Source organism: Microcaecilia unicolor, chromosome 8 (genome assembly GCF_901765095.1).
Source record: "Microcaecilia unicolor chromosome 8, aMicUni1.1, whole genome shotgun sequence".
NCBI lineage: Eukaryota > Metazoa > Chordata > Amphibia > Gymnophiona > Siphonopidae > Microcaecilia > Microcaecilia unicolor.
This window is the reverse complement of record NC_044038.1, coordinates 173,210,850-173,231,376: the sequence shown is the minus strand read 5'-3', so window position 1 is coordinate 173,231,376 and position 20,527 is coordinate 173,210,850. Positions and strand designations below refer to the sequence as shown.

The window sequence follows — 20,527 nt, the reverse complement described above, 5'->3', positions numbered from 1 at the left end:
GTACCCTTACCTGGGAACCTGCCTCTAGAAATGGTCTCTGAATCAAGTCTGTATGTGTCCTGCAGACGCATTAAAGCTTTGGCTGCCCCCTTCTCATCTTCCTCATTTGGAAAGAACTGCCGTTGAAGTGTGAGATTTGCAATAAAACCTTTACAATAAAAAAAAAAAAAAACAACCCTTGGGTCAGGGCAGTGAACTTATTTAAGTAATAGGTAAATCTTCTCTGCTCAAGTTCTCCACTCATTTTGTCAAATGTTTTCTCATTTAATCCTCAGTAAAGATCCTGAAGTAGGGCATTTGTCAACAGTCTATGAACAATTTATGAAAGCACCCGTGCACCACAATCCCCCCCCCCCCCCAACCAATGGGGTCTGATTACACAAGTGACAAATGTGCAAATGTATCTTTGGTGGAGAGTTTAGTGGAAAACAACTAAAAAGATAAAGACCAAAATACTACGTCAATCCTGCGAGGACCTTGAAGCCCTGCAGCCACTCTGTACCCCACGCTTGCAGGCTCATTTTCAAAAGGAAACATCTGAGTTTCACTTTGGACTATTTGGCACAAAACTGAAGCATTTTAAATTGTGCTGGAGATGAATTTTTACCGACTGCAATGACAAAATGAATAGTGCACTGAAATATGTACTAAACAGGCACCAAATGAGATAAGCAGCCTTTAGAAATTTTTATGTGGCTTTACAGTCATCGCTAATGTCATTTGTTGTAATGATGTTGCTTCTGCTGAACTAATCTTTTATGTGGACCTTCCCACATGAACTTATCCTACCACAACATCTCTTTGTAATTGTTTACCCCGAAGCCTGAAAACATCTATATGTAAGCCACATTGAGCCTGCAAATAGGTGGGAAAATGTGGGATAGAAATGTAACAAATAAATAAAATAATAAATGTGTATTTGTCTTTTGTCCTCTTTTCTTTGGAGAAAAGCCAAGGACCACAGCCAAGCACCTGGGTATTCAAGAAGTCAGGTTGCTTTTCTGCAGAGAACGCTCCACTTGCCCCTCGCCAATGCTCTTACCACGTGTGGTATCTTCAAGGACCAGATTCTCCAGATCTGCCCACTCAGAGTTCAGACGTTTTACCAGCTTGTAGGCATTCACTGGGTGGGCAAGAAACCCCTCTGGATCAGAAGTAGATTTCTTGGCCAATTCGTCTGCTTCTTCAGCCCATCTTAAAATTATTGAAGCACAAACATGTTGAAATTTTGAAGTGGTAGTATTAGCAAAACTAATGCTTATAAAGTTCAGGTAGTTAGAAGTTGCAAAATCATTAAATACCCTCAGGAGTAAATCAGTGACCTATTGAAAACTTTTGCTTATTTACTCTCACCTCTGACGAAAAGAACCATATTCAGGAATCTCAAGGACACCAGTATTAAAGCACAATAACTCACAAAGATGAGAAGTTTTTAAAACAGAAGTGCACAGCATGGCACTAAAGAAAATGTATGAATCTATTTTTCCCTAAAAGTGAATATATAATAGAATTTAAAACAAGGCAGGAGACCTAGAAACAAAGGTGCCATTACAGCCAACCAAGACAGAAGATAACTATGACAAAAATTTAGCTCATATGGCTGACAGAATGTAATTTCAATTAACAGTCTGTTTCATCCTACTAATTTACCATCACTTATCAAAGTGCATCACCAGAGAAAACGTTATTAGCTAGACATGGGCCCCAACATTCTATATATGGCGCCTGAAATTCCACATGGAAACCAAAGCAAATTCTATAACAGTGTGCATAACTTAATTGGTTAACTAGCAAATCAGCACTGTTAATTGGATGTTAACAAGCAACTATCAGCACTAATTGGCATTGACATTTATGCACACAACTCGCTAAGTGTATTCTATAACATGGCATGCCTAAATTCTGTTGCATAGTTGAAAAGGGGGTGTGACCATGGGCGGGGCATGGGAGTTTCATTCATTTATGTGCATTATTATAGACTACATCCACTCTGCTCCTAATTTAGACATCGGGATTTACATGAAGTAAAACGTGGCCTAAATGGACACAACCAAATTTAGTCACATGGTGAATTCTATATACCATGTAGAAAGTTAAGCCTATTCTATAAAATTTAAGCGTACTTTAGAGAATATGCCTAGGCATAATTTTTTAGGTGCCATATATAGAATCTAGCCTGGTATACATAGGTTGGCCTTCTCAGAATGATGAAAGTTCTCTTACACTGCTCTTTGGGGAATATTCTTGTCTGGGAAACGTTAAAGTTCATAATTGCTCCAGTAATCAACTCCCGAGTCCTACAAACTTCCAACTAAGTTATTTCACTGCTTAGTATTTCAGAAATCACAGTTACCGTTTGATTCTGGAAATCCGAAATTCTTCTGCTCTTATATACTCCTTTAATGACTGGACCAGATCTTTTTCTTTGTAAATCAGATCTGACATCTGACCTAAAACAGAGCAAGATAATGTTACTGGTGAGCTACCTTTGTACAAACATAATGACTGCTGGAGGGCAAAGAGTGGCACCCATATCACCCACTAACATTTTAAAAAATTATAATCCAAACACATTTTTATGTCCCAAATGGCTAAGGGATGCAAATGATCTCCTAGCTCATAGTAGTTGTTCCTACAAATGTTATGCACTATAGGAAAGGTGAGAACCAAATCAGTATTTTGTAGAGCCATCAGCTATGAAGTTAGCGTCTGGTAACTTACCCCCAGATTCTATATAGCGCGCCTAGAGATCTGCGCCAAAATCAGCACGGATTCTATAACATTGTGCATAAAAACAAGCTAATTTAGACAACAACTTGCTAAGCGTATTTTGTAACGATGTGCACCGAACTTCTAACGCTCGCAAGCAAAAAGGGGTGTGGCTATAGGTGGTGAAATGGGCATTCCAAAATTTATGCACCTAGTTATAGAATATGGCCCAGTGTGCCTAAATCTATACCGCTGGGATTTACGCCACATTTTCGCTGGTGTAAATGGATGTGCGTATTTAGGCACTGAAATATCAACTAAGTGCATTCTATAATTGGCGCCTAAATCTAGGCACTGATTATAAAATACTTTTAGTTGGCACCGATTTCAGCGTCAAATTTTTTAGGCGCCATATATAGAATCTCTCCCTTACTGTGCACCATCACTACTGAAAATATAAGGCTGTAAGTGCACCCATGCTATCTGTAAGTAAACTTACCATGCAGTAAATTGTTTTTTTTTTTTTTTTTTAAATGGCAATATGCTGGTAACATCCCCAACAGTTACCACACAGGCTTTCTACTTACCATGTGGGTAAGTTCCCTGTAATGAAAAAAAAGTATGCTGTTTCCACTATACGGATGCATCTTAAATATCTTTCAGGGAAAGACATTATTTCACTAAAAATGTTCTTCGTGAGATCTAACATATAGTCAAGTCATGATAAAAAAACCAATTTTTAAGCAAAAATAATAGGTCATGTCAGGTATTTAATTTTTATTTTAAATCAAGCACAGATGTCACAAGCCACATCAAAAAGCTGCAAGCACAGGCTGAAAATAATCAGGTACCTTTTATCAGTCAACCTGTCAGCTCCCAGAGCACAAGTTAATTTCTCATTCATTAGAAACCTGGCAGTATTTTTCCATACCTATGGATGTGAAGAACTCTGCTTGTGCATACCAGACAAAGATTCTGCTGAACAGCAGCACTGGCAGTGCCAAGAGTCTCATCTTCAAAAACCTGTGAAATGTCAGACAGTTAACATCCAAACCATTAGCCTGAAGTAAGATGACAGATTAGTTAAAAGCCTCGAGACCCTTCAGCTATTTACTTTCATGATACATCTAAATGATAACTTACTTGTATGCATTCATGTACATGAACTGATTAGTAGAGCAAAAGAATAGCGTAATCATGAACAAGTCACTCAACCCTCCTTTGTCCCAGGTACAAAACAGATTATGAGCCCCTAGGGATGGAAAAAGTACCTGCCTATAAGATATATGTAAACCGGTTGTACCACACAAAGGCAGTTTATCAAATCCATGGCCCCTCTGACCCTTCAGTGATCCACTAGGGTCTATACCTATTAATGCTTATTAATTTGGAAAGTGCACAAATAATACATAAAAGGCCCTTTTTACCAGGCACCCTGTTATAAAAATCACCCTCAAGAAAACAAAAGAAAGAACAAAGGAGCCCTCAAGACTGGAACAACGTAGAGCTCTTTAAAGTGTACTTTCGAACCCTCTCTTCTGCTACTTTATAAAAATCACTCTCAAAATGTTTCTTCTCTTTTAAAGCAGATTATTTTTTTAACCTTACAGTTCCATGAAAATAAAGTATTTATTTATTTGTAGCACTTGTATCCCACATTTTCCCACCAATTTGCAGGCTCAATGTGGCTTACATTTGCCATAATGGCGATTGCCATTTCCAGGTAACAGAATTACAAATGGCATTGCATTAAGGTGCATACATACATGGTAAAGAAGAATACATTATGGTATTACTACTACTACTTAACATTTCTAGAGCGCTACTAGGGTTACGCAGCGCTGTACAATTTAACAAAGAGAGACAGTCCCTGCTCAAAGAGCTTACAATCTAATAGACAAGTGAACGGTCAGTCCGATAGGGGCAGTCTGGATTCACTGAACGATAGATTGGATTGTAACATACGTTAAGTCACCGACTATAGAGAGATCAATTTCGACATAAGGATTAAAGTGGTAGTGCTTGTTCACTAATAGCAATGAGGTTAATCAGTCAAGTGATAAGAGTTTGGTTTTGTCTAGTTCATGTACAGTCTTATTATTTAGTATTTAGGATGGATGTTTATGGTATGCCTTCTTGAACAGGTCAGTTTTCAGTAGCCTTCGGAAGATAGTTAGGTCTTGCGTTGTTTTTATGGCCTTTGGTAGTGTGTTCCATAGTTGTGTGCATATGTAGGAGAAACTGGTTGCGTATGTGGATTTATATTTTAGTCCTTTACAGTTGGGGTAGTGGAGATTGAGGAATGTGCGTGCTGATCTTTTTGCGTTCCTAGTAGGCAGGTCTATAAGGTCTGACATATAGGCCGGGGCTTCCCCGTGAACGATTTTATGGACCAGGGTGCAAACTTTGAACGCAATTCGTTCTTTTAATGGGAGCCAGTGTAGTTTTTCTCTTAGGGGTTTGGCGCTTTCGTATTTCGCTTTCCCAAATACGAGTCTGGCTGCTGTGTTTTGAGCGGTTTGAAGTTTCTTAATGATTTGTTCTTTGCATCCGGCATAAATGGCATTGCAGTAATCTAGATGGCTTAGCACCATTGATTGTACCAGGCTGCGGAATATTTCCCTTGGGAAGAAAGGTTTGATCCTTTTAAATTTCCACATTGAGTGGAACATTTTCTTTGCTGTATTTTTCGCATGGCCTTCGAGTGTGAGATTTTGGTCAATTGTGACTCCCAGAATTTTCAGACTGTCTGAGATCGGAAGGGTGTAGTCTGGGGTGTTTATAGTACTGGGTTTGTTTGTGTTATATTGTGAGGACAGAGCTTACAGTCTAGCTAAGAGATGTAAACAAGACAAGACAAATGAGATGCATCAGAACCTCGTGTCTCATTGCACCATATTCAGTGATTCTTGAGCCTTTCCAGCTGTGCAAAGAGAGTTTGGCAAACAAAATAGAAATGACTTGGTAGGGTGTGTGTTTTTTATTAAGGCAAATATCAGTTTGGTTTGTTTCAACTTTTGTCATTTGGGGATTACAAAGCTGCAGGTTAGCCCTTTACAAACCCAAGCTGTTATGTAAATGGCACTGCATTTTAAAAGCCAGGAGTCCTTTTGATAAGGAAGCATTATACTGGGGTAGCAAAATCAAACTCTTTGTGTTTTATATCTGTTCAACCGTGTTACACATTTTCAAATAGGAACATTGTAAATGATGCAGATAAAATCCAGTGTGGTCAATCTAGTGTGATCAGTGAAGTGGCTAGAATTGTATATGCAAGCCTGTATGCCCGGGGTTCCCAAAATGTGTCCTGGGGGAACCCCCTGCCAGTCAGGTTTCAGGATATCCACAGTGAATATTCATGAGAGATTTGTAAGCAATGGAGGTGCATGTAATTCTCTCCCATGGATATTCATTGTGGATACCCTGAAAATCAGACTGGCTGGGGGTTCCCCCAAGACAGGTTTGGAACCCACTACTCTATGCCCTGTGTTTGGGGTTCTACCTGCCCCTGTTTAGGCTGTACTCCTCTATGTTTATGATTGTGCCTGCCACTCCATGCAGGTTATATCTTTCTATGCCTTTTTTGAAGTCTTGCTTCGATTCCATCCTTTTGCTATATAGGGATCCTCTGTATTTTATCTCAAACCTTTTTGAATTCTATCACTGCTTTTGTCCCCACCACCTTCACTTTTTTTTTTCTGCCTCTCCTCTTAATAAAATCCATCCAGAAATTCTACTGCACAAAGGACAGTAATGTCCAATTCCAGTGCTCAAAAATCTCCAAGTTGTTCCCAAAATTAACCCGACCCCCTGGACCAAATCTCATGAATATTTGTTATAGATACCATGAAAAATCATCAAACCAGTATGGCAATACTTATATATTTATGACTCAGTATCAGGCAAGCTGAGATATGAACCTCAATCTCAAATAGCCTTCAGGTGTTCATTTTGACTCAGTGGGTGTGTAGGACTGAAAGGAATGGCCTGTTACCAGGAATAAAAGATTCACATTCGCACCTTATATTTTCTTCAGTTAAAATAACGTGTGATAAAGAAAATAAAGTCACACAACATGAAACATTCTCTAAGAAGGGTTACAGAGCAGGCCTGATGCATTTCTCTGTAACACTATACCTATATATATTATTTTTGACTGTCAGACAGAAATAATATATATAGCAAAACACTGATGTTATTTTGGTTTTAGGATAATGTTTCATTTAAAAGCAGGAGACTACTCTTCAAAGTTTATTCAAACCTGTTATTTGTGGGAACAAGAGGTAACCTACTGGTTCTCACTCCAATCTTTGGGGCGCACCCAACCAGCTGAATTGTTAGGATATCCACAAAACATAAATGTAAAACCTTGAGCCAAATACAACTGGGTGTTTCTTTTTCACTAAACTTTACATGTACATGAGTTATGACGTTCCAAACAGTGAACCATCACACCCTTTCAGCTTTCTTACCCAATAATTGCCTGTGGCTACTCCTGCCACCTCCTATTCACTGTTTCTGTGCTCTCTTAAGAAATCTGGGCCTTAAGGTATTTCAGTGGCTTCCTTTTTCCTTTGTTTATTGCCAAGTTATTTCGCTTTTCTCCCTTCTAGAACTGGAGTCTCTGAAAAAATTATGAACTTCAGCATTTGCAGCTGAAGTTTATATTTTGATTTGTCATTTTTTCTAATACTGAATTTGCTTTATTTTATGCGTTTATAAATTTGCAATATGATTATTGTAACCTTATATATATATTGTAAGGGGTTACTGAGAAGATGGTCTCAGGGAAAGCGAGAACAGCCCCGGGGAGCGAGTATAAGACATGTGCAGATCCCTTATAGATGGGGAATGTGTCCTCTGGTGGACAAGAGACCAATTAGAATAAGGGATGAGCCTAGGAACCACGATTCCCACAATGCACCTGACCCAACACAAGACTCACAGGAATTGGAGGGGGAGGAGCAGGATTGGGAGATGGTCTCTGATCAGGGTGATGAAGAGCAGCTGAGGGAACCCTGGGAGGAAGTAGAGGAGATGGAATGGGATAAAAAGGAAGAGAATGAAGAGGAGAGGATGGAGGTGGCGGCATGTGCACAGACTGCTGGTGCTAAGGTGAAGAGCTTCCTGGCTAAGGTATTGCCTCAACTGTCTGGAAAGGGGAGGACAGGATTGATACAGCTGGGAAGAAACCTGTGGCAGCAAGTGCTTAAGAAGGCTAAGGGTATGAGAAGTTAAATATTGTGTGTTGCAAGGAACTGCTGTGGAACTTGATACTTGTCTGGCATTGTGAACATGAACTTGTCAAAGTCTGCAATGTGAGATCGTTATACTGTGTTGCTGAATTCACTACAATTGAACGGCTGTGAATAAAAGTGAATCCCTTTATTATAAGACTGTTGGAGTTTCTGTCGGTTTGTTGGGGGTCATTATTGAACGGCAAACTAAAAGAAGCAGTCCTTTGAGGAAGCGGCTGCAGAAGGGCGAGGAATTGAAATTATCCGGTGCTGCAAGGGAGAAAGATCAGCAGTGAAGCATATCTGCTAAGCAGGGTCGACCTGGCCCCAAAGAGGGGAAGGGTGACCTGCTGACTATATATATATATATATATATATATATATATATATATATATATATATATATACATACATACATACACACATAATATATGAAAGATCATGCCTATGTATATATATATGCCCCCCTCCCGATATTCAGCCAGTGGCAATGTCACTGTTCAACGCAGATATTCAAATTCAATGCCAGGCTGTTTCTGGTGATTGGCACTGAATATCTGGTTCTTGAAACACTAGCTAGCGCATGACTGGTTAAGTCAATGTTCAGATTTAACTGGCCATGGCTTAACAGACAAAGGTAGGACTGCTATTTATATGGTCTTATTTGCCCATTAAGCCTGGCCGGTTAAACTCTGAATACTGGGACTTAACCAGTCATGTCCTCGGAATGAGCACGGCATAGCCGATTTTATTTTCAGCAGTGAGAGCCGGTTAAATGCTGCTGAAAATGACTGGTTATCCATGGAGACACGAGTTAACTGCTCGGCGGCTGGTCCTGGCTAGTTAACTCGTGCTGAATATCGGCCGGACAGTTTACAAAGTGAGGGTCTACTCTGTACCATCCATTCATCCTGTCTGATCAACCACTGTGCAAGAACTTTCTATTTCAATCTACACTGGTATTTTACCACAATTTCTCAATTGTTAACATTTTAAGGAGTAAGGAGCCTTAAATTACTATAAAGATGTAAATATTGCTTAAAAGCACAATTGATCTACTGTAATATGTTACAAAATAGACTCTTCCCAAAGGACAAAGGAAACATACTACTTACCCTTATACCAAAAGACGCAAAGAAAAGTACAAATGACTTAACCAACTATCGCCCAGTAGCATCCATCCCGCTGATAACCAAACTAACGGAAGGTATGGTTACCAAGCAGCTCACCAACCACCTAAATAAATTCTCAATTCTTCATGATTCTCAATCAACCGAAACAGTACTAGTTACCCTCCTGACTAAATTTAAACAAGCAATTGCAACTGGCAACAACATACTTCTCTTACAATTTGACATGTCCAGTGCCTTCGACATGGTTAACCATGAAATACTACTACACATCCTAGAATACTTCGGAGTAGGAGGCAACATTCTGAACTGGTTTAAAGGATTCCTGACCACAAGATCATACCAAGTGATATCTAACTCGATTACATTACCCCCATGGATACCCGAATGTGGAGTTCCTCAAGGATCTCTCCTCTCACCGACCCTCTTCAACCTAATGATGACACCCTTGGCCAAATTACTATCCAATCAGAACCTCAATCCATACATATACGCAGATGACATCATGATCTACATCCTGTTCAAACATGATCTAAAGGAAATCACCAATGACATCAACCAAAGCTTCCAAACCATGCATTCATGGGCAAATGCATTTCAGTTGAAACTTAATGCAGAAAAAACACAATGTCTTATATTTACTTCACAACATAATACAAGCAAATTCACCACTATAACCACACCAAACCTTTCCCTTCCCGTTTCAGACACCCTGAAAATTCTCGGAATTACCACTGATCGAAATCTTACACTTGAAAGTCATGTGAAGAATACAACTAAGAAGATGTTCCATTCAATGTGGAAACCTTTCTTCCCAAGGGCCATTTTTCGCAACCTGGTACAGTCAATGGTGCTGAGTCACCTAGACTACTGCAATGCACTCTATGCCAGCTGCAAAGAGCAAATCATCAAGAAACTTCAAACAGCCCAGAACACTGCAGCCAGACTTATATTTGGAAAAACAAAATACGAAAGTGCTAAACCCCTAAGAGAAAAACTACACTGGCTCCCACTTAAAGAACGTATCGCGTTCAAGATCTGCACTCTAGTTCATAAAATCATTCATGGAGATGCCTCGGCCTACACGTTAGACCTTGTTGACTTGCCACCCAGGAATGCTAAAAGATCAGCCCACACATTCCTTAATCTACACTTCCCCAACTGCAAAGGACTAAAATATAGACTAACACATGCATCCAGCTTCTACTACATGGGCACGCAGTTGTGGAATGCATTACCACGTAACTTAAAAACAATTTTTGACCTAATCAACTTTCGTAAATCTCTGAAGACCTATCTCTTCAACAAGGCATACCACAACGATTAACAAGTACAAATGTAACACATCACCACGATACCTTACACTCTGACTAGCGCTTTATATGCCTGTCTGCTAGATTTCTATTATGTCATACTATTCTTTATGTAACACTAACTATATCTTTTACTCTGGAATGGCGAATGCCATAACGGAACGTTGTAAGCCACATTGAGCCTGCAAATAGGTGGGAAATGTGGGATACAAATGCAATAAATAAATAAATAAATAAATAAAATAGCAAGTGAAATATTTATATAGCCGTGGAGCACAGGGGAAGTGTTCTTCTCTCTCCACTGCAAGCCAACAGTGAGAGTCTGCAAATCACACTGTATGCCAAGAAAGGGAACTTGGAAGTCATCCATGGGTCCCCGGCTCCTGGTAGCAAATATTAACATTATGACTTTACTCACTGTTTAATCAATTATTTAGCATCCCTGAATTACTGTCTAGTTATGATGACAATGTTTCCATGAGCAGCAACTTGCTTCTACAAAAAAATGTTTTCATTTATTTTTTTCTACAGTTGTCTGGTAATGCTCAATCATCTCAAACATGCCTGCATCACCAACTTAACTGCCAAAATAATTAAATGCTTCTACTACTAATTAGAGAGTATTAAGAACAGCAAAAAAACAAAAAGCTTTAGGCACTAGGAGTGCAATTGCCGTTATAGAATTACTAGCCTAAGTCTACATCTATGTGCCTTACTTTAGGCACAAACCCCGGGATTCTATATATAGCGCCTTAATTTCCACACAGAAATCGAAGCGTATTCTATAACAATGGGCGTAACTTATCCCCCTATTTACTAAGCCATGCTAGCGGCTGCTGCATGGCAATGCAGACACAGCCCAAAGTGAATGGGCTGTGTTGCCATTAGTGTATAAGTACATAAGTATTGCCATACTGGGACAGACCAAAGGTCCATCAAGCCCAGCATCCTCTTCCCAACAGTGGCCAATCCAGGTCATAAGTACCTGGCAGAAACCCAAAGTGTAGCAACATTCCATGTAGAACCCCAAAGAGCAGCAAGATTCCATTCTGAATCCCAAATACATAGGTGTTGCAATACTGGTCCATCAATCCCAGCATCCTGTTTCCAACAGTGGCCAATCCAAGTCACAAATACCTGGCAAGATCCCAAAAAAGTACAAAACATTTTATACTGCTTATCCCAGAAATAATGAATTTTCCCCAAGTCCATTTAATAATGTCTATGGACTTTTCCTTTAGGAAGCCATCCAAACCTTTTTTAAACTCCACTAAGCTAACCGCCTTTATCACATTAGCACCACCAGCTGCTAATGTGGCTTGTAAACGGGGAGGGGGGGACTGGTTAACTAGCTTATCAGCGCTGTTAACTGCATGTTAGCAATTATCAGCACTAATTGTCATTAAGATTTACACGCACTCGCTATAACATGGTGCATCTAAATTGCAAGTCGCATAGTTGAAAAGGGGGCATGGCCATGGGCGGGGATTTCTAAAATCTATGCGCGTTGTTATAGAATACACCCAATTTAGGCATCGAGATTTATGCTAAGTAAAGCATGGTGTAAATGGCCGTGACTACATTTGGTCGCATGGAGAGGCGCTCGGCGTTGCTCTATATACCATGCGGAAATGTAAGCTTATTTTATAAAATTTAGGCGTATGTTACAGAATACGCCTAGGTGTATTTTTTTTCTGTGTGGAATTTTCAGGCGCCATATACAGAATCCAGCCCAAAGCACTTATTCCATGTCAAAGGCTGGTAGATTTTGATAACTGCTGACTAGACTGCTTAAATATTGGTATCGATGGCTAACAATTTCCTGAAGTTTATTAGTTGTTTTGTATGACTGTTTATCTTCTTGGTAGTGTATGTCTTTCCTTTTAATTGATGGCGTTGTATTCTGCATTTTTAGTAATGACTTTATAATGTACGTAAACTGCCTAGAAATAGGTGGTAAAGCAAATGAATAAACCATAAACCTGTGTGTACAATTTTGCACACTATCCCCCGGATTCTACATAGGGCCACCCAAATTTGCGTGCGCAGGGCAGATGTGAGTGCAAATTAATGAGTTAATGAGTTGTCATCAATTGTTTGGATTTGCGGACACATCTACCCGCTCATTATTCTAGAACACTAAGTGCCAAAGGGGGTGTGGCCATGGGAGGGGCATGGGCATGTCAGGAGTGTTCCCAATATTTAGGCACAGCGTTACAGAAGACTGACGTTGCGTGTGCAATTCGCGCACCAGGATTTACACCAGGTTTCAGCAGGCGTAAATTCTCACGCTCAAAGTTGGGCGGGGGGAATCTGTGTAAAGCTCTATTCTATAAAGGGAGCTCTGTCTGGAGGGCAAATATTCCCAGACTCTATACAGCGCACCTGGTGTTCCGCACTGAAATCCAAGCGTATTCTGTAACAACACGCTTAACTTAATTGGCTTAACAAGCTAATCAATGTTAATAACGCTTAAGCAATAATGAACACTAATTGGGAATAATTAGAATTTAAACAAACAACTCACTAAGCGTATTCTGTAATGCACTGCGCATAACTTCTAATGGGCGCAGGCAAAAAAGGGGGAATGGCTATGAGCAGAGAAATGGGCGTTTCGTGGGTGTTCTGAAATTTACACGTGTACTTACAGAATATGGCCCAGTTCGCCTAAAACTAAGTGCCAGGATTTACACCATGTTTTCACTGGTGTAAATAGACGTGCATAGTTTTAGGCACTGAAATATCAACTAAGCATATTCTATATACAGCGCCTAAATCTGGGTGTTGCTTACAGAATATGCTTAAGCGATAATGTTTTCCGCGTGGATTTTGTAGCCGCAATATATAGAAATCCCCCTCCCCCGTACTGCTTAGTGCAGATTTACCCTGGTGCCTAAATTTGAGTGCTATTTACTGAATCTGGCCCTGTGTGTGATGCAAGATTCTAGAATTATTGGAAATATATTTTAGTATTTGAAATGACTCTGCTGTTCTATATGCTACATCTTCACACCACTGTCTTCTTTCTTTGTTTTTGACAAAGGGGTATTATCCCTGTGAATTAAAATTGGCAGCTATTCACCCTGTACTTAAAAATGTGAAACTAGGGGTGGATGTTTTGTCAAACTATCGCTCTATTTCCACCCTGCCAATGTTAGCTAAAGTTCTGGAGCTCTCTTTTTATAATCAGTTGGGTAGTTTTTTTGAGTGATCACTTTTTGTTAGATCTATTTCAGTATGGCTTCCATAGGGCATATAGTACGGAAGCCTTGATGGATGCGACAGTAGATGAAGTGCAGGCAAATCTGGCTAGGCATGTTAATTTCTTTTATGCAATTTATTCACTGCCGTCAATACATTGGACCATGTAATTTGCTTCAATGGCTCCATACTAATGGCCTTGCAGGCGCTGTTCTGAAATGGTTCGAATCATTTCTAAATGAACGAAAGGCTGTAGTGAATATGGATGAGAAGGTGCCCAATGTACACTTGTTCTCAACTGGGGTGCGATAGGGATCACGCCATCTACACTGCTATTTAACACCTTCTCGTGCCCTACAGTTATTAAAAGATAATAGGTTAATTCTTCCATTCCTCTCTAAAACCAGATGGGAATCTACTAGGTCTAGGGCTTTTAAGGTTTAATAATTTTTATTGATGAATGCAGAGATAAAACAATTCCATGTTAAACAAGATAACTCAGGCAGTTAACATTGCAAACCTGTACTAATACAGCGAAACTGCTATCATCAAGTTTTCTTTTGTTTCTCCCCCCCAACCTTCCCCCCTCCGTATTACTATATTAACAATGGCATATGCATGCAAAAGTGTTGTACATAACTATTATCAATAAATCTGCCTGTGATTTTTGGAATGTATCAACTAGCAACTTGAACATTATGCAACAAAATTTAAAAATAAATATAAATCACTGGTGCCATTCTGTGTAGGTCTAGGGCATTTAATTTTACTGCACCAGCACTATGGAACTAACAACTAACACACCACCTTCGGCTTTAAACATCTTACATATCATTTCATGTGCTGTTAAAAATTCACTTATTTCAACAGGCTTTTAACGTATTGGCCTGGACTGGCTCTGCAATGGGAGGTCAGGGATAGTTTTATTTGTGAATTGTTGAGTATGTTTGGTCTTTCTTATGAGTTTTTTTCTCTGATTACATTCTAGTATGATAGTGAGAGTGTTTGAGTGGTAAAGATAGCTAGTTCTATCCTATGAGGAAAGGCTAAAGCGGCTAGGGCTCTTCAGCTTGGAGAAAAGGCGGCTGAGGGGAGATATGATAGAGGTCTATAAAATAATGAGTGGAGTTGAACGGGTAGATGTGAAGCGTCTGTTTACGCTTTCTAAAAATACTAGGACTAGGGGGCATGTGATGAAGCTACAATGTAGTAAATTTAAAACGAATCTGAGAAAACTTTTCTTCACTCAACATGTAATTAAACTCTGGAATTCGTTGCCAGAGAATGTGGTAAAGGCGGTTAGCTTAGCGGAGAAAAGGTTTGGACGGCTTCCTAAAGGAAAAGTCCATAGACCATTATTAAATGCACTTGGGGAAAATCCACTATTTCTGGGATAAGCAGTATAAAATGTTTTGTACTTTTTTGGGATCTTGCCAGGTATTTGTGACTTGGATTGGCCACTGTTGGAAACAGGATGGTGGGCTTGATGGACCTTTGGTCTTTCCCAGTATGGCAATACATATGGAAAAGACCTGTAAGTTTACAATCTTAACAACACGTAATTTTGCTCTATCAAACGGGGCTCAGGCGGAAAAGCGGAAGTATTACTGCTCTTTCTACAATATGGATCTGTGCCGAGTCTGTAATAAAGGTTTTCTCATTTTAACCTCCTGTTCCAGTCTCTGGAGTCATCAGTCCACTTCCCACTCCTGTTTTTTTGGCAATTTTATATATGAAATAACAACCCCCAAAGTCTTAGGCCTGGTGTTACATTTCTTTAGCATTCATATTATACTGAGTGACATTGGTATTGTGTTTTTGCCTGCAAGGTGATACGAGATCACTAAGGCAACTCTCAGCCGCTCAGACTGTGGCTTTGTTTAAGTGAACAAAGCTGCATTGTGGAACTGCACTTCTGCCTGCCTCATTCACCTAAAAGTGCAAATTACTCCTGATTTGTTTATCATTTATTTATTTACTATACTACCTCTTTTGAGAATGAGTTGAAGTGGTTTACAGAATTAAGAGAAATGAACTCCATAAAATGACAGGAAAGAAACAATCATTACATAAGTACATAAGTAATGCCATACTGGGAAAAGACCAAGGGTCCATCGAGCCCAGCATCCTGTCCACGACAGCGGCCAATCCAGGCCAAGGGCACCTGGCAAGCTTCCCAAACATTCCAGAGTTTAATTATACGATTTGTTTTAAATTTACTACACTGTAGTTTCATCGCATGCCCCCTTTCCTAGTATTTTTGGAAAGCGTGAACAGACGCTTCACATCCACCTGTTCCACTCCACTCATTATTTTATATATCTCTATCATGTCTCCCCTCAGCCGTCTCTTCTCCAAGCTGAATAGCCTTAGCCTCCTTAATCTTTCTTCATAGGGAAGTCGTCCCATCCCCGCTATCATTTTAGATAAAATAGGTGAGACAAGTATAACCTACTTGGACCCAACTGAGCCGAGGAACCAGCTCTCCTGATACAGAGACAGGCAGATTGACTAGCTGTCAAATGCTACATTTAAAAATAATAAGTCTTCAAAGAGGCCTGGAATTTAGGATATGATTTTTCTAGAGAGAGATAGTGAGGAAGAAAATTCCAAAGTGCAGGAGCCTAGAAGTAAAATGCACTAGACCTTGTTGATTCCAACCTTGCTTTGGATTTCTGAGGTATAACAAGCCTATTGTCGCTGAGTGAGCGAAATGTTTGAGATGGGGTATAGGGAATGAACCAAGATGCCAGAAATGCAGGTATGTTAGTATAGAAAACATTGTGCATCGATGTATGGGAAATTAAATTTGTGAGCTCAAAAAGAGGGACAAGAAAGAAAAAAAACAAAGGGGTCGATATTCAAAGTGATTTAACCTGCCAAAAATGGCTTCTTACTGGTTAAATCACCTGTTTGGGGCTAACGCTAATTTTCAGTGGTACTTAACCAGTTAGAATTGCTAAAAATAACCAGGGTGCAGTCAGCATTTGGCCAGTTAAGTGCCAATTTTCAGCACTTGCCGGAGGATGTGGTAACAACGGTTAGTGTATCTGGGTTTAAAAAAGGTTTGGACAAATTCCTGGAGGAATAGTCCACAGTCGGCTATTGAGTCAGACATGGGAAGCAACTGCTTGCCCTGGGATTTGTAGTATGGAGTGTTGCCACGATTTGGGTTTTTGCCAGGTATTTGTGACCTGGCTCGGCCACTGTTTGGAAAACAGGATATTGGGCTAGATGGACCATTGGTCTGACCCAGTATGGCTACTCTTATGTACTTTTCAGTCTTTTTTAGTTTTTATTGTAAACCACTTTAATTTACTAGAAATGAAAACGGTATAGCAAGTTTAATAAATGATAAACGATACCTGCATCCACTATGCAGGTTACTGCGAGTTTTGGGGGTTTCATATAGGGTTTACGTTGATGATATACAATTTTTTTCCCCCTACGTCACCTGGTGATGTAAATGTGGCCCCTAGGTTGCAGACAATCTTCAAAGACGTAATGGATTGGTTGAAGTAGAATAGGTTGTAACTAAATGTTGCTAAAACTGAAGTGATATGCGAGGTGTCAGATTCAGTGATAGTTTTGCCCAATACCATTTCATTAATTGGTGTTCCTGTTAAGATCTCAAAGCAGGCAGGTACAATATTTAGGAATTTTGTTGGATTCTGCTTTTACTTTTAAGACCTCAGGCCCAGGCTTTGACTTGTGCTATATATTTTACATTGAGAATATTAAGAAAGCAGAAACCTAAGTTACCTCGGATTGATTTTAAGAAGGTTGTGCAGGTAATAATACTTTGTAGTATGGACTACTGTAGCATCGTTTATCTTGGATTACCTGGATTTTGTATTCAGGTGCTTCAAGTGGCTATGAATTCAGCTGTGAGGCATTTATTTGGCCTTTTGTGGTCTGAACACATACATATATGAAACACCTGAAATGGTAACCAGTGAGTTGCAGGATTCAATATAAAGTGTTGGTAATGGTTTGCTATATGCTTTATCGTGATTTAACTTAATATCTAGGAAATGCTGTAAAGTGGTATTTGCCAACTTGCTCCTTCAGATCTCAACATAAGCATGAACTTACCTGCACTTCAGCGTTTACGCTTAGCAAAAGTACCAATCTGAGTAACTCCTATATGCGGACCTTTGGAATGGAACAAATTGCCACTGAAGCTAAAAATGAAACCTGCTTGTCAGCATTTAACAAACATCTGAAGGAATATTTGCTGTATCAAGTTTATAGTGCTTCTGCTTGAAAGAAACTGTGTGGCTCCAAGACTGGGTTTTAGGCTGAAGCTATATTTTGTTAGTTTTATTTATTTGTTTTTAATTTGTTTATATACTTTTTTGTTGTTATTTGTTTGCTTGGTTGTACTCCGCCCTGGTTAAGGGCACACTAGAAATAAATTCTAATTCTATACCAATGAAAAGCCTTGAAAGGGAATAGCGAGATGATTTTTCGTGACGAAACATAATTACAATGGTTATGATTGTAAGACTGCCTTGTTAAGCCAAGAGAAAGGTCCCCTTTTACCCAGCATTCCATCTCCCAGAAAGGCAAGTAATGGTTTGCTAGAGAAAGTGTAATATACTGCATAAAACATAACTGTGGCTGACAATCTACAATCTACTGAAATAACACCGACTGGAAACCTGGAACACCCTCCCTCCCAGCCATTTAATTATCTTGCAGTATTGCTCCCAGTTCAGCCCTCAGAGATTCTTTAACAATCTGGTGTTCAGGATATTTATTTGGATATCTACAATGAATTCAAAAATGCTTGCATATTCATTAAATATACTAGCAAAACAGATTCCCAAGTACCCAGAAAAGGACTACCATCCTGTACACAGCAAGACCCTGAACATGTGACAACTTTCCTATGCTCCGTTATGCTTTGGAACTATTTAAATAAGACTTACCTTTAAGCACAGTTCAGTCACATATACATCGTAAGGCCAGTCAGCAGCTACTTACTTCTCACTTGGGTGGACCCCAGGTTTTGCAGACATCACCAGGAACAAGTATTAATACAAAAATGCTGTTTTAAATAAGAACACAGAGAGACAAACACAGATGCACAACACGCGAACAGCCCCACATACACAAGAGCCAGCTGCCAAACCTCTACATCCCAGAGTCAAGCGACAGCCAGACAGAGGCCCACGTGTGCAAGTTGACGGCCTGGCTGTCACCGAGTGGCGGAACCGGGAGCCCGGCAGAGGTCCCCTTACCGTGAATAAGACAGCGGAGTCGCGCGACTCTCCTCTCAGCCCTAACGGCGTGGCACCACCAGCTCAGCTCAGCTGAGTCGCTCGGCGACGTCACTTCCGCTTACCCACCGCCTCCCATCGGCGCTGCTGGCACGTGCGAATCCTCACGCTCCAGAGCAGGAGGGGAGGGGCCGGAGAGGCGGGAGTAGGCCAGGCGTTCGCGTCACCTAGGAGCCGCCTGCTCACGCTCACCCACCTCCTTGCGCTCACCACCTTGTTCCCCGCGCTGCTGGGACACCCCGGCTGCAGTACCTCATGTGCGGGCGGGTGGCGCTCGCTATCACCTGAAATGCGATGCTTTTTTGTAAGGGTGTGGGGCTTAGAATTTAGATACACCTATGTAACAAAACTGCCAAGTTACCCATTCCAGGGCCAACACATACCGCCTAAGTGGTATTCTATAAGCTGCGCCTAAAGTTCGGTGCTGTTTATAGAATTTATGGTTAACTTAAACGGAGAGGTTGCATGCAAATGCCGGTGTCAAATAGTACGCATGGAGCACAGTTAACTAAAAAAAAAATCATGCCTCCGATCTGCCCTGAAACGCCATTATGATCCCATTTCCCTGTCCCCTTTTTAGGACTGCAAGTAAATGTAAAAACGTAGGTCCCAATTAGATCTAATTATTATTATTAACATTTGTATAGCGCTACCAGTTGCACACAGCGCTGAACACATGACATAGAGAGACAGTCCTTGCTCAATAGAGCTTACAATCTAAAAATAATACAGATAGACAAGACAATTAAGGGCGAGGGAAGTACTGGGTGAGAAGGAACAAGGGGAGACAATTGAGTAGTAGCTAGGAGCCAAAAGCAGTGGTGAAAAGGTGGGTTTTCAGCATAGATTTGAAAACAGGTAGAGATGGCGCTAGACGTACAGGCTCAGGAAGTCTATTCCAGGCATAAGGTGCCGCGAGGGAAAAGGAACGAAGCCTGGAGTTAGCGGTGGAGGAGAAGGGGGACGACGAGAGATTTGTTCAGTGAGCGGAGTTTACGGGGAGGAATGTAGGGAGAGATGAGAGTGGAGAGGTAATGGGGAGCTGTAGAATGGATGCATTTAAAGGTCAGTAAGAGAAGTTTGAATTGTATGAGGAAGCAGACAGGGAGCCAGTGAAGTGACTTGAGGAGTGGGCTAGTGTGGGTATAACGATTTTGGCGGAAAATAAGTCATGCTGCAGAATTTTGGACAGACTGGAGAGCAGAGAGATGGCTGAGAGGAAGACCAGTGAGAAGCAAATTGCAATAATCCAAGCGAGAGGTGACAAGGGTTTGGATAAGGGTTCTGGTAGTGTATTCAGAAAAGAAGGGGTGGATTTTGCTAATGTTGTAGATAAAGAAACTACAGGTTTTGGCGAGCTGTTGAATATGCGCAGAGAAGAAGAGAGAGGAATCAAAGATGACTCCAAGGTTACGAGCCGAGGAAATAGGAAGGATGTGAGAGCCATTAACAGAGATAGAGAATGGGGGAAGAGGGGAGGTGGATTTAGGGGGGAAAATGAGAAGTTCAGTTTTAGTCATGTTTAGTTTCAGATGGCGTTGAGACATCCAAGCAGCAATGTCAGACAAGCAGGATGAAATTTTGTCCTGGATTACGGTTGAGATTTCAGGGGTGGAAATGTAGATCTGAGAGGCCCTCCTACATAAGTACTG

The 20,527-nt window shown here is 40.5% G+C and overlaps 1 protein-coding gene across 5 annotated transcripts in view; it reads right to left on the bottom strand.

Moving 5' to 3' along the window:
• The window catches only part of P4HA2 (prolyl 4-hydroxylase subunit alpha 2), a 59,429-nt gene extending 40,468 nt beyond the window's left edge, over window positions 1-18,961 (bottom strand). For 3 of the 5 annotated variants that reach the window (XM_030211096.1, XM_030211093.1, XM_030211097.1), the window contains exons 1-5: window positions 18,837-18,961; window positions 3,641-3,732; window positions 2,354-2,450; window positions 1,043-1,194; window positions 11-148 (exon numbers count right to left, since the gene is read on the bottom strand). In XM_030211096.1, the coding sequence (XP_030066956.1) occupies window positions 11-148; window positions 1,043-1,194; window positions 2,354-2,450; window positions 3,641-3,722 (469 nt within the window). In that variant the 5' untranslated portion in view covers window positions 3,723-3,732; window positions 18,837-18,961. Of the gene's footprint in view, window positions 1-10; window positions 149-1,042; window positions 1,195-2,353; window positions 2,451-3,640; window positions 3,733-18,524; window positions 18,644-18,836 lie in introns of all 5 variants that reach the window. The other 2 variants (XM_030211094.1, XM_030211095.1) reach the window with 2 other exon arrangements.
• Window positions 18,962-20,527: the final 1,566 nt, after the last annotated feature.